General features: G+C 45.2%; 1 protein-coding gene across 1 annotated transcript in view; it reads left to right on the forward strand.

Annotated features, from left to right (window-relative positions):
* Positions 1-15,450, forward strand: part of LOC129712347 (cell adhesion molecule DSCAML1) — a 463,662-nt gene that overhangs the window by 296,247 nt on the left and 151,965 nt on the right. The window contains 3 exon segments of the mRNA XM_055660700.1: positions 4,515-4,790; positions 6,171-6,467; positions 10,760-11,032. Of these exon segments, the coding sequence (XP_055516675.1) occupies positions 4,515-4,790; positions 6,171-6,467; positions 10,760-11,032 (846 nt within the window).

The raw sequence follows: 15,450 nt of genomic DNA on the forward strand, positions 1-15,450 counted from the left end.
AAAACTTTAAATATATCTATCAAACTATTCAGATTCAGATTCAATTTTAATTGTCATTGTCAGTGTACAAACAAGAGCATTTGAAGGCCATATGTATGGGGTACTTGTTTAAAGTGTCTGTTTCTACACTGGCAGGCACTCCTCTCTCTCTAAGCCCTGGAAACATCTGTTTTTTGTACTTCCCCTTTCAATTACGTAAGACAGTCAAAGAAAGGAAGGAGGAATTAACCCATCTGAAGGAGGAATTAACCTTGGCCGGAGGTGGTTGAAGCATTTCCACTGAGCTTTGTACTAAAAACAGCAGACATTTGGATGGCCTGAATCCAATGTTTTTTTTCACCAAATGTCTACTTGTCATCCTTTCTCTGTCACCACTCAACTCTCTGTAATTCTGCCTCTCTTTGTCACAGTATTGTATATTTCTGAAACCTGTTTTTGTCCCGAGTGTCTATTTTGGTGTTTTTGATGTCAGTGAGGTTGGTGCAAGTCAAGTCTTTCTTAAGATGCGACCAAGAGCATCGAGTCAGCATCTGTAGGGAGTGGTGAAGAACGGGAGAGGGTACGTTCATTTGGGAAGTCCAGCGTTAGATCACGTGCTCTTTTGTTCCTGAGATTTGGGGAGAAGGATAAGGGGAGAAGGCAGGAGCGGGGTACTGATTGTGGATGATCAGCCATGATCACATTGGATGGCGGTGCTGGCTCGAAGGGCCAAATGGCCTGCTCCTGCGCCTATTGTCTATTGTCTATTTGGGAATTAGCAGCGGGAGGGAGGGGTCGATACCACGAATAAGAGCACCTGGCAAACTCAAGTGTAGGATCTTATTATCATTGTTCTCATGGCTGAGTGATACTAACATCTGAGATGGAAGCGTTATAGCTGGATTCATGGTGCTTTAGAGCATGGAACCAGACCCTTTGACCCAACTTGCCATCAAAGTTGTCTTCCTGAATTAGTCCCATTTGCCTCATATTCCTCTGAACCTCTCTTCCCAGGTACTTGTGAAACTGTATTTTAAACATTGCAGTTGTACCCGCCTCTCCCACTTTCTCTGGCAGTTCGTTCCATATAGCCACTACTCTCTACGTGTGAAACGTGCCTCTCACACCCCCTTTCACTTGCCTCTCACACCCCCTTTCACTTGCCTCTCACACCCCCTTTTCCCTTTCATCTTCAGCAAATGTTCTCCAATTTTACTCCCCTCGGATCTACTTACAATCCATCTGAGTTACGACAGAATTCTGTGTCTTTTTTGTTTGCTGTTCCTTGTTTCTGCAATCTTTCATATCTCTGCCTTTCGTTATTTTTATAAACTTTTATATGATCCCCTGGGCTCTAGCGAAAACAGTCCTAACCTATCCAGTCTGTCCTCACACCTCATCTTCCAGTCCTGGTGACATCCTTGAGGATCTTCTCTGCTCCCTCTTGAGCTTAATCACATCCTTCCCATAGTCTGATGAAGAGATGTGCACACAGTATTCCAGGTGCAGTCTCATCAATGTTTTGTAACATAGCATCTCAGCCCTAGTATTCAATGCCCCATCTGATGAAGGCAAGTTTGGCAACTTCCCACCATTATTCTACCAGTTCAACAGGAGAATGGGGTGACCAGTAGCTGGAGCAGAATACAATGCAATGTGGATAAGATAAATGTTTAAGTAAATCTTGCTTAATATTTCATGTTCACAAAGGCGTTCTACTGCTACGGTGTCAGCACAGGGCACCATCATCACATTGAGCACCTTGGAACAGACAGTATCATGACTGGGCTGTCATGGCAATACCTCCAGATCTCGGTGATGCACCATGGAACTGGAATGTGGCCCTTTCACAATGGAAAACTCACAACGGTGCCTCTCTGACACCTGAGAGAGTGGATGTCACACACTGGCACCATCGTAATAATTTAGTTTAGTTTAATTTAGAGAAACCAAATTGAAAGAGGCCCTTCAGCCCACCGAATCCAGGTGGCCCAGCAATCCTGTACACTATCCGACACTAGGGAGAATTTACAATTTACAGAAGCTAATTAATCGACAATCCAGCACGTCTTTGTAGTGTGTGAGGAAATCCGAGCACCCAGTGAAAAACCACACGGTCACAGGGAGAACGTACAAACTCCAGACAGTCAGCATCCGTAGTCAGGATCAAACCCGCCTCTCTGACGCTGTGAGGCAGCAACTCTACCTCTGTGCCACTGTGCTGCCCCTTTCTGGAGATCAGAATCCCTTTAACAACCTGCAGCCACGTTGCAGAATATCTTTAATAGACTGCAGATCAAACCGGGATCTCTGGCGCTGTGAGGAAGCAACTCTACCGCTGCGCCACTGCGCCATTCATTGGATAGATATAGGAATAGAACATATTAACTAATGTTACACTAACTTTTCATATGGAGTACAGGTAGTTCTGCAATAAAATGTGTTTTATTGCAGAAACCAGAGAACCACTTAAAAGTTACTTTGGAAATCGACAAAATCGAAAAAAAATCTGTCTTGGATTTAAACAGTATAGGAGACAAATAAAAACTGTTTCTATGTAAATCCTATACAGTAGTCAGACAACATTATCCCTGAGGAACACAGTTACTACTTTAACTACAGGTGGCTGTTGAAATTAACAAGCAACTGTTTCTTGTGTCACTTGTGCAATAATGCTCTATTAAACAATGTTACATGCAGCCTTTAGTATTTTCACCATGCAGTAACAACAGTGAATTTATTATTAATGAAAAGACATTTATGAAAATCCAGCGTTGAAAATAACTTAGTTATTGCGAGTTTGAAACTCTCTGGTCCCGAACCTGCTATAACACAGTTTCTTAGGAACAGAACTACCTTTGTCAGATCAGCAAACTAAAGATGCGAATCATAGAGTACAGTGTCCAGTGGTTAAATGAATGCACTGCTTTAGAGAGGTCTTGTTCCTGATCCAGAGACGTGGACTCAAATCCCACTCAGCAGCTAGGTAGTTGAGTTGGATTAATTAGAAATAGTTGATAGCAGTGGTGGATTGTCCTAAAACACTTCAGCTTCCTCTATGTCCTTTAGGGGTAAGAAATTTGGAGATTCATGTGGTGTGAAGTGTTTTCTTGGTTGCACATTGTAGATGAGATGCGAGCTGCCCAAACCCTGTGCCAAAAGACCAATCTTGAGACCACTATTGTTAAGACTTGGATAAGGTGATATTTCATGTCATTGTGGGTCCAGGAGTTACCTGTGATTGACAGCATGATCTGGGGATTCTCCCACCTATTACTCTTGGCCACAGAAGGCTGTGGAGGCCAAGTCAATGGATTTTTTAAAGGCAGAGATAGACAGATTCTTGATTAGTATGGGTTCTGAAGAAAGGGTTTCGGCCCGAAACGTTGCCTGTTTCCTTCGCTCCATAGATGCTGCTGCACCCGCTGAGTTTCTCCACCATTTTTGTGTCCTTCGATTTTCCAGCATTTGCAGTTCCTTCTTAAACATCAAGTTGCCATGTGTATTTGAATTGGCTGCAAGAACTCAGTTTTTTAAAATACGGTGGAAGTATATTTAATAATAAAACTCTTTTAATGCCCATTGAATGTGCTGACTGGACTCATTTCCCCCTGAGGGAGAATCATGTCTGTTCCAGGACCTACGTTTTGGACTGATAACGTCAGTGCATTGTTGAGCACCATCATCCATATAAGACATTAATTCATTGACATATCCAGGTGGATCTAAAAATTCCTACTGGTATATATTAGGAGCAGTTCTCCCAGGTGACGTGGCCAACATTCCACTTGCAACCAAGATCATTGACAACTGATTAACTAGAGGTTCGTCCCATTTGTCAGTTGTGACAGTTTAGTGTATTTGGCTGCAATACTTCCTTGTATTTTCTGTGGCATCTTGAGTGTAAGAGAGGGTGCTGCAAATCTATTCCATCCATTGCCTCTGACATTGGGCATAAAGCAAGCAAAAGTGGAACAACAGTGTAGAAATCAGTTGGGAGGACTTTCATGCGAAAGCCATTTACTTAAAACATGGAGCATGGCACTGGAGATCAAAGTAGATCACAGGAACAGGCCATTTGGCCCACAATGTCTGTGCCAAGCATGATGCCAAATTAAACTCACCTCATTCTGATATTTCATAATCTCTTATTTGCATTTTACTGTATTTTGCCAATGTAGTGGTTTTCTCCTTGTAGTTTTAGTTTTCATTTCAGAGACACAGCGTGGAAGCAGGCCCTTGTACTACTTCTGACAATAGACATAGATAACACCACTACTATGTTATCTCAGCTCTGATTCCTACACGCTATGGGCAATCTTTACAATTTTTAAAGAAGGCAATTAACCACTAAACGTGCATGTCTTTGGAGTGTGGGAGGAAACCGGAGCACCAGCAAACCCATGCGGTCATAGAGAGATCTAAAAATTCCACACTCCATACAGACAGCGCCCATAGTCAGGGGCTCTCTGGATCTCCGATGCTGTGACACTGTGCCACCCTCTTCAACCACTATTTCTGTATCACATTTGCAGATCCACTGAGAGTAACAGTGACTCCAAAGAAGCTGAAAACTGGAATCGGCAGCACTGTCATCCTCTCGTGCAGCGTGACGGGCTCCCCCGAGTATGTCATCAGGTGGTACCGAGACACCGAGCTTGTTGTTCCCGACAATTACATTTCCATTCGAGGAATCAACAACGAAACCCTCCTTATCACATCTGCACAGAAGAGTCACTCAGGGGCCTACCAGTGCTTTGCCACCAGGAAGTCTCAGACTGCACAGGACTTCTCCATAATTGTCTTAGAGGGTGAGTGCTTTGAAAATCACGGCCACGAGATTTCACAATGGTGCATGGTGAGTTCTCTGCTCTGAGCAAAGCCAGGCCAAGATTTCAATGCCACTATCATCATTTAAATGAATACTGGTAAATGGTGCTGATATTCAGTCTAAACAGGGAAGTTCTGCTAAGCTGTCATCCAATCTGCATTTGGCTTCTCCAGTGTAGAGGAGATCACATCTTGGACTTCAAATGGAGATGAAAGAAGTGCAAGTGAAATTTACACTTAGACATTGGCTAATATATATTTTCTGCTCTATTTTAAACATTGGACTTTTTAAAATCTAGGTCAAATAATTAGCTTTTAACCAAAACAAGATCAGCTTTGATGCAAATCAAATAAGAAAGATGTAAATGCTGATAATATGAATGTTAAAGACATGATCCAGTCTGCTTCTGCTGTACCACCTCAAATTGGGAAGAGCTTGGTAGACATTATGCTCGTACAATATTTATGGAACCTAATATGGAGTCAGGGAATATGTGGAGAAGGGAGGAATGGGGTACTGATTGGGGATGATCAGCCATGATCACATTGAATGGCTCGAAGGGCCGAATGGCCTACTCCTGCACCTATTGCCTATTGCCTAATGGATTTAGACAATGGAACAATTAAATTCTTACTTCCAGCAGCATAACAGCCCTATTTAAACACAATATACATGGATAATATGTAATTAGCAAAAAAAATCAATAAATGAATAACCAAAGGCAGCCTGTGGTTCATAGGTTATTGTATAGTGTTAGAAACATAGAAATTAGGTGCAGGAGTAAAGCCTGCACCGCCATTCAATATGAAAGTAGCCACAAGGGCCACATCTAACTCCCTCCTTTAAAGGATTTCCCCCTTATCCTTAAGCTGTGACCCCTTGTCCTGCAACTTCCCCAAAGGCAGCCTGTAACCAACCCCTTAAGAATTTTGTAAGTTTCATAGATCCCCTTATTGTGTAGTGTTCAAGAGGGCTGTTGGCAAGAGGCTATTCTTGAACCTGGTGGTCATGGTTTTCAGGCTCCTAGACCTTCTTCCTGATGATAGACACAAAATGCTGGAGTAACTCAGCGGGACAGGCAGCAGCTCTGGAGAGAAAGAATGGGTGACGTTTTGGCTCTCAATCCATTCCTTGTCTCCAGAGATGAGGCCTGTCCTGCTGATGTACCCTAGTATGTTGTGTTTACCTTTGGTGCAGTTCCTTCCTACATTGCTCTTCCAGATGGTTGGGGTGAAATGAGAGCTTGGCCAGGGTGATGAAGTTGGCTGCCCCCCCCCCCCCTCACGACCCCCCTCCCCAAATTCACTCCTTGCCTGCTAATGCTCCCTTTCTCCATTCTTTCTCTCTCTCCATTTCCCAGACGGAACGCCTCGGATTATCTCGTCCTTCAGCGAGAAGGTGGTGAATCCGGGCGAGCAGTTTTCGCTGATGTGCGCGGCGAAGGGCGCTCCTCCCCCCACCCTCTCCTGGACGCTGGACGACGAGCTGATCACCAGAGACAGCGGGCACCGGACCAACCAGTACACCATGATGGACGGCACCACCATCAGCCACATGAACGTCACCAACCCGCAGATCAGAGATGGAGGCGTGTACCGCTGTGCCGCGCGGAACCTGGTCGGCAGCGCCGAGTACCAAGCGCGAATAAACGTAAGAGGTGCCTGTCTACTTTTCAATATCAGATAGGAATATCTTCTTTTGTTAAGTCTGTTATGTTAACCTAATGTTTTATTCCAAGCACTTACTTGTAGCTTTTCAATCTCCGTTGGATTTCCTTCCTAAAAGGATCATCAGGCCAATATATTTCCGTCATTAATTGTCATTCATTATCTTCCTCTCATTCTTTCGAGACTCTGGCATTTTCTCCTTTTTGCCTCCTCAACTCCAATTCTCCGTGCCGACCTACCACCGGGGAACCGTGCACTATGGCATCCGAGCGTGGACCTCCCATAGGCAGGAAGTCTTGTGGGTTGTGTCCTCTTGAATACTACCGACTGCAGTTGCAACTTACCTGGTATAACACTGGAGGAGTCCATTCAGCCCACCAAGCCCATACCAGCAGCTAGTGCACCAGGCTCATGTTTGTGGTTCAGAGATGCTTGGATGGTTAGGAGGGTTGGAATAGAGAGGAGCAAAGAATGTTGGGGTCCAGAAAGAAATAAGGGAAAGATAAAGAATAATGTGCAATGATTAATAAAGGGAATATATCTGGATGTGCAAGGTGCTCCTCATCATTGTGGTATCAGTAATGTTATGGACCAAGTTGTTGGACTGAAATCCAAAGCTGGATACACTATTTACCACAGCTCTGACATTTTGTGTCATATCCCTGTTTATGCCCCAAGTGTGGATTCAGATTTCTTTCACATTGACATTGAAAGAAACAGTTAACCACCATCCACAACTGAGGCTAGAACAATAGATGCAAGTGCCTGATACAGCTGGCATCTGTTTGAATGGTGCTTGGCTAAAACTAGTCAGAGTTATACCAAAGTTTGAATTATTAGACCTTTATGCTCTTGTAAAGATGTCCCTTAGATTGGAGCAGGATATATTTGGCTGACCAAAGGGCTTGTCCCTGCACATGGCCATTGCTCACCATGTTACCATGCACAATATATCCTTACCGTACAGCGTCAATAGGGAACCCACACTTGTCATCGCAAGCAATGCCATCTCTCCGGCAGTAAGGTGATACTAATTCGGCCAAGACAAGAATGATTTTAGGGAGAATTTCCTAATGTTTTCACTGTTACAGGTGAGATGGCTCTCAAGTTGCTATTATGATGTTGCAATCGCCAAAAGTATTGATGGAATAAAATTTTAAACTAAACACACATTTGTTTATAACTTTAAAACATACTTTTTTTTTTACTGAGGAGTTGTACGAGTGGAAATTGTATCTAGTCTGCATTTCATTGGCATGATGTGACCCATTCTGGAGACCAAGGTTCACTGAGCCAACACCAACACAGACATTGGGGCTAATTATTTTGGGGGCTTTTCTAAATAGTGGCTGCCTAAAATGAATATTAGTCCACTCCTTGCCTGAATGGGGAACGACCACCTGTTTTTAGAACCCTGTGAAGATTGGTGTCCAGAGGAGATGGTGCTGCCCTCCCAGGTTACCTCTGTTCTATTTGAGCCAACACTTCTGGTCCAGGAGCCCGACCCAAAAATCAACACAGGATTAAGGAAAGTTTCATATAGACACAGGAGGAATAGCGTGATAGCTCCTCAGTCAGTGTCTCCAGGATAGCTTCTGTCCCACCACACTCCTATCGACCTCAGCTTCATGTCCACCTTGCTTTTGACAAAGTCCCCCACTGTAGGCTGGTCCAGGTTTGGGCTCATGAGATTATGGGATCCAAGGTCTGTTGGCAGACTGGATCCAAAATTGTTCTGGTGATGGAAAAAACATAGGACGGTGCCTAGCAGGTCAGGCAGCCTCTGTGAAGGGAAATTAGGACCTTCATTCAAATCCAGAGAAGAGGAAAGATAACTGGCAGAAAGAGTTGGGGGGAAGATATGGGGCAGGAGCTGGCCAGTGATCGGTAGATCCAGGTAAAGAGGGGTTTGGCAGGTGCATCTTGTGGGGAAGCGAAGGGTGGCAAAAGCAGGAGGTGATAAGTGGAGAAGACAAAGAGCTGAAGGCGGTGAAATCTGATCATAAAAACCAGAGGGAGGGATGGTATGTAGGCGGGAATGGGGATGTGGGGGATAAATTAGAGGACAACAAGGGGATGGGGAACATTCTCCCTGTGAACATGTAGGTTATCTCAGGGTGTTCCAGTTTCTTCCTACATCCCAAAGATGTGCAGGTTTGTAGGTTAATTGACTTCTTTAAACTGTGTAGGGAGAGGACACACAAGTGGGAGAGTATACAACAAGTGTGAATTTGTGATCAATGGTCGGTAAGGACTTGGTTGTCCAAAGGGTTTTTGTTTCCATGCTGCTTTCTCAAAACTAAAACATTCCCAGCAACATGAGATGTCCCCCCTGTCCTGCCCTCCTATATTTCTGTTCGTTGATGTTGGAAAGGGCGGTCTTTTACGCTGCTCCCTTGTTCATGTGGAGTCTGAAGCAGGACGGCAAGGCCTAGCACCAGCTCCTTCATTCGCCCCAGCCAAAGAAACAATGAGGCTGAAGTGTCAGTCAGTGAGGCTCGAAGCTTTGCGCATCATTCGCAAACTGCGACTGAAAGCACGTGGGTGGAACCGCAACGGTCGGAGACCCAAGGGAGCACCTACAGTGTAACTTTCTCTCAGAGATTTAATCATTAAAATAAGTCAATCCTGGAGTTTTTGTGCTTTCTTCCAACCCTCCTCTGAGGTCTTACAGACAGATCCCCTGTTGAATCACATTCTAGGATGGCAGGTGCTTGAGAGAAAGCTTCATGTTTCCGCATTAGCTTTGGGCCTGATTTTTTTTTCAAATCACATTTGACAAACCAAAGCAACAAAACAAACCAGCCAGTATGATCTTTTAGTTTTTTTTTTAATGTCGCCTACATTTCACGCCTGGCTCCCCCTTCTCAGACTTCTTCACAGTTTATTGCACACAATTATACCCGAGACTTTTTAACAAGCAATACATTTAAAGAGACAGCATCCTATTTTGGCGCTTGAAGAGGACTTTCAGTTTAAATGACTTTTGCAAATTATATCTTTTTTCTCTCCTGACTACAGGACTGCAAAGTGTGATTACTTCAAGGATGTTTGGGGATCACTATCTAGTAAGCTTCAAGGGTAATTGCATTCCTGAGAATTGCAAGTTAATCCCTCGTCTAATTAATACCTCCAACCTGCCAGCTGAGATAAAATGACGGGCCAAATTTCCCTGAAGCTTTTTGATGGTTTTTTGAGAGAAACAGATGAACAAAGAAACAATGGGCTCACCAGGACCAGGAGGGACCAAAGTTCCTCCACTGCATCTAATGAGGCACCTCCTAATGTTAAATCCTTTCATGGAGACCAAGAGTCACGTCACCCTGATCCAGAACCTCTTGGGTTGAGTGGAATGATCATTCCCGTCTTCCTTTCCCATCATTTGTTTTGTCCAGACAATTATTAACAAAGATCTATCTGCTCCACCAAATTGGCAACGTTTAGGCTGTGTTCTTTAGGTGGGTCCCCAATTAAAGGAGGGCCCATTGTTCTTGTGTCTCTGGAGGTGAGGTAAGTATGAAGTGGAAGAGGTTAGTGTATTGCGTCAGTGCCAATGACTAGGTTTTCTCAGCCAGTGGTTATCAGATTCCCCCACCTCTTCATATTGGCTATCTCCCCTCCACTCTCTCACTCCAGAGGAAGGGTCTTGGCCAGAAACATTGACTGTCCATTTACCTCCACAGATGGTCCGATGGTTCAACGGTTCTTTATTGTCACGTGGCCACAACGCAGTGAAATCCCTTCGCATAGCCACAAATGCAGTGTGTGGTTTGCATTGGAACGTACAGATGATGCATCTGGTGCTCATTCTTCTAAGTGTTACAGAGTCATAGAGTTATACATCGTGGAAACAGGCCCTTACGCCCAACTTGCCCAACTTGCCCACGCCGACCAACATGCCCCATCTACACTAGTCCCACTCGCCTATGATTGGCCCATATCCCTCTAAACCTATCCTATCCATGTACCTGTTTCAATGTTTCTTAAACATTGCAAAAGTACCTGCCTCAACTACCTCCTCTAGTAGCATGGTGGTGAATGGTGATCCAGAATTTTCAGGTGGACTTTAAACAGAGCAGTCCACGATTAAAGCAAAAATGATTTCACAAATGTGCAAAATGTTGTTTTTTTTAATTGAAAATCCACAATGCCCTGTGGCTGTTTTGAAGACCGGTGGTAAAGGATAGGCCATGGCTTGAGACCATCGTAGTCGTTTGGTTGGTAGCAGGAGTAGTGTGATAAATGTCACTGTGGTGTTTTAATGCAGGAATCCTTTTCACAGGCTCCCCGAGTATTCGCTCCATGAAAAACATCACGGCCATTGCCGGGAGAGATACCTTCGTTAACTGCCGGGTCATTGGATACCCCTACTACTCCATCAAATGGTACAAAGACGCAATATTGCTTCCTGACAATCACAGGCAGGCCGTGTTCGAGAACGGTACCTTGAAGCTCATGGATGTGCAGAAGGGGATGGATGAAGGGGAGTACGTCTGCAGTGTGCTAGTCCAGCAACAACACTCCATCAGCCAGAGGGTCCACATCGCAGTGAAAGGTACGGCTGAGGGGGGCGGGACAGTGATGGCTGCACAGGGCTGATGCACAGAAGGCATCAGTGTATATGAAAGCTTCTGCTGCCTCCCCAACCCTCCTGTCCACCTCCCTGCCCTGCTCCACTCCCTTGCCCCACTACCCCTGCACCTCCCTTCAGTCATAATAGGGTGGCCGTGGAGATAGACTACAAGCAAGGTCAATGATTGGTGTTTTTGATGTGTTTCCTGGCTCTGACAGTGTCCTTGAGTGCATTGAACATAGAACAGTGCAGCACAGGACCAGGCCCTTCATACCACAATGTCCTGAACATGATACGAAATTAAACTAATCTCCTCGTGATCCATTTTCCTCCATTCCCGTGCCTATCTAAAAACTTCCTAAACCCCAACTCTTGAACCTGCTTCCACCATCACCCCACTTTCCAGACACCTACCAATCTCTGTGTAAAAAAAAAACCTTGTCCCGCACGGCCCCTTTAAACTCTGCCCCTCTCACCTCACCTTTAAGCGTTGACATTTCAACCCTGGGAAACCCAGTGCAGTCTCGTGTCGACACAGTTACAAGCAGGGTTTGTATACTGCTGTCAACTGGGAGATCATGCAAGGGCCTGAAGTGAAGAGCAAAGTTGCACCAGGGACTCTGTTTTTGACCGAGGTGAACCGTGGAGTCCAATCAACACAACACTCTGCAACAAAGTACTTGAAGCTTTGGCACTGCCCCATCACTTCATGCCAACCATTCCTTCGCTGTTGGCAGGCTACTATCTAATTCATCGAGAGGCAGCAAATTCATTGACAATAGACAATAGACAATAGGTGCAGGAATAGGCCATTCGGCCCTTCAAGCCAGCACCGCCATTCAATGTGATCTTGGCTAATTTCCCCTTCAATTGTCTGTTGTCTGAAACCTTCAAACTAATGGGCCCGTCCCACTGTATGAGCTAATTCAAGAGCTCTCCCGAGTTTCCCCTAATTCGAACTCGGAGAATTAAGGTAATGGCCGCTTGTAGGTTCTCGGGGCTCTCGTGGACATTTTTCAACATGTTGAAAAATCCTCACGAGTCTTCACGAGCTTACCGCATTTCCCGAGTACCTGCCGTTAGCGTTACGAGCCACTAAGAGACGTCCCGAGCTCTGACGTACTCGCTACGTACATTCTACGTGCTTACCACGAGTTTGATTTTTTTTTAACTCGGGAGAGCTCTTGGGTGAACTCTTACAGTGGGACAGGCCCTTTAGACACCATTCCATTCAATTCAAAACACTTACCAGTGAAAGTACAATACAGAGTTGAAGACGTAGAAATGGAGTAAGGCACTAGGGAAATGCAGTTGAATAGTTGGAGGTGTAAGTGGAAACGTACAGAGAACGAGTTGTGGAGGCATGGAGATAAACCGGAGTAGAATGATTTACGTAGAGAAAGTAAGGTGTGGACATACAATAAAAGCACACTGGCATCTCACTTGATGGATGGACTGCATTCCCAGGAATGAAAGTGCAAATGGGATCCGGCTCTAGAAAGGGCCATTATAGCGTCGTGGCAAATCTATGATTGAATGGCGGAGTGGACTTGAAGGGCCGAATGGCCTTATTCTGCTCCTAGAACGTATGAAATAGTAATGAGAGTGTAGAGTGTGTTTGGAATCCAATTGGGTAAAGAATTGGATTTAGCCGGGTAGAGTATTATTTCTTCATTCTTTCATTTCTTTGCCCAATAGCACATTGTGTGTGGAAGCCTGCAGCGGCTATCACCATGCGGTGACAGACCGTCACCAGGAGTGTGAAACATGCTCTGTTTCCTACTCAAATCTTTTACTGCAGTTATGCCCCTGTCCCACTTAGGAAACCCGTTCGGAAACCTCTGGAGACTTTGCGCCCCACCCAGGCTTTCCGTGCGGTTCCCGGAGGTTGCAGGTGGTTGCCGGAGGTTGCAGGTAGTGGAAGCAGGTAGGGAGACTGACAAAAACCTCCGGGAACCTCCGGGAATTGCACACAAACCTTGGGTGGGGCACAAAGTTTCCAGAGGTTTCCATTCAGGTTTCCTAAGTGGGACTAGGGGCATTAGTCCCCTTGTCCAACAAGGGCCCAGGTTCCCCTTTGCTCTCACTCTGCCAGTTTATGATGCAGTCACGTTTTCCCGCTAAATGGGGAGGTAAAGAGTCAAAGGAAACAGGTGAGGCCGTGAGATTCTCCATCCCAGAAGAACATGGGCAAACTGCAATAGTTCTGGGGCCTCTCTTTTTCTTTTCCAGTGAATGACAAGCCAAATGAATTCTGTGTCACTGGTGAAAGGTTAATTAAATTTCCCAAGCTTCAAAGGAAACCCTCTTTAAATAAATGCATTATGTCAGTCAAAGAGAAAGGGCAAAAATAATGTGAGAATGAATGCAATTTAATTGCAACATAAAAATCGAGATTCTTCTTACACGCAAAACATGGCTTCAAAATGTCGACAAGGTATTAATGTTTGTAACCTGTGCAAGACTGATCTCCTCCAGTGTTACTGCAGTGCCTTTGAATGCTTTGCCCAAGAAATAAGACGCATCGTTTTTAAGTGCTCAAGAGAACATCTAAAATGCATCTTGCTCACATTAATTATTCAGGGCTATGCAGAGAGCTGTGTGTTCAGACGGAGCCGTTGCGTTTCCAAGCCTTGTTGTGATTACATTCTGATTATACTACACTAGAGCGGGGCTTGTGACCCCCGAGGATTTGCTGCTCAAATGTGGGGGTGTAATACTTCAATACTTCGGGAAGGCACAGATACCCCAGGGGAGCTTCAGAGATGAAAAAACAGCCCCCGACAAACAAACCTGTTTGCATCTGCTCTGACAATCTTGGATCTTATGATCGAGTAGAACTTGGCAGATCCTGCAGTCTGTTAAAGATACTCTGCAACACAGCTGCAGAGTTTGTTAAAGGGACTGTGATCTCCAGAAAGGGGGGGGGGGCACAGTGGCACAGAGGTAGAGTTGCTGCCTCACAGCGTCAGAGACATGGGTTCGATCCTGACGTCGCGTGTTGTCGCGCGAGGTTTGTACGTTCTCCCTGTGACCGCGTGGGTTTTCGCCGGGTGCTCCATTTCCCCCCACAATCCATAGACGGACAAGTTTGCAGGTTAATTGGCTTTGGTATAAAAACTGTACTTTGTCCCTGGTGTGTAGGGTAGTGGTCGTGTACGGAATGGTCACTGGTGCGTGCGGACTCAGTGGACCGAAGGGCCAGTTTCTACACTGTGTCCGTATCTCTAAAGATTTCTTTGCCCACTGTTTGTGAGTGGGACATGTCCAAGGCTTGGCCTTTTCAAAGCCGCGAACCCCAAAACACCAGAGAGAACCTTGCACCCCAAACATTTAGTACATTTCAGCTAGACTGACTGAATCGTTTGAGAGACTGGAATTTATGAAAAATTAGATGCGGTCCCTTGAGTTTACATTGATCTACATGGGACCCATGTAGGAGGTTGAAAGCAAAGAGGTCAGAGTGGGAGTAGGGTGGAGGAAAAAGTGAGAGTGATCGGAAGCTCGGGTCACATCTGATAGCAGAGATTCCAGTGTTTCACACAGAATAAAACTAACTTCTCAGTGGCCACCTTGGTAAAGTTCATCAAGTCAATGATGGTAAAGATAGACACAAAATGCTGGAGTAACACAGCGGGACAGGCAGCATCTCTGGAGAGAAGGAATGGGAGAAGGAATTTACCGACGGTGGTAAATCCCGTGGCAAAGTTATATTGCTGATCACTTACAGATGAGATCTTTTGGTGGACCTGTCTAGGATTCATGTCACCCTTTATTTCAGATAAACCTTTCACCCTTCATTGACTTTGGGCTTGGATTCCTGAGGATTTAAGTTAGCAGCTGATCACCTTTTCATGTTAAACTGTAGTAATGTCAAGTTGACAGTTGTGGTAAACTTACCCCTCATAGTGAAGTGATTACAGGGCCTGTCCCACTTACGCCACCTTTACAGGCGACTGGCGGCACCCACGATAGGTCTCCGAAATTTTCAACATGTTGAAAAATCAGCGGCGACCAGAAAGACCCTACGACTCTTTGGAGACCTCTTGTTAGTCCCCTTGTCCAACAAGGGCCCAGGTTCCCCTTTGCTCTCACTCTGCCAGTTTATGATGTCGTCACGTTTCCAGCTAAATGGGGAGGTCACCCGTGACATGTCGCCAGGGGTCGCCTGTATGGTCATGAGAGGTCTCCTATGGTCTTGAGAGGTCTCCAAAGAGTCGTGGCTTCCTTCTGGTCACCGCTGATTTTTCAGCATGTTGAAACTTTCGGCGACCTATCATGGGTTCCAGCAGTCACCTGCCTGTAAAGGTCCCGTAAGTGGGACAGGCCCTTAAGGTTTACAATTGCAGTCAAATATTTCTTGCTCTTCACCCACCAAACAATGAACGACAATTTACTTC

This window comes from Leucoraja erinacea, chromosome 32 (assembly GCF_028641065.1).
Source record: "Leucoraja erinacea ecotype New England chromosome 32, Leri_hhj_1, whole genome shotgun sequence".
NCBI classification, from domain to species: Eukaryota; Metazoa; Chordata; class Chondrichthyes; order Rajiformes; family Rajidae; genus Leucoraja; species Leucoraja erinaceus.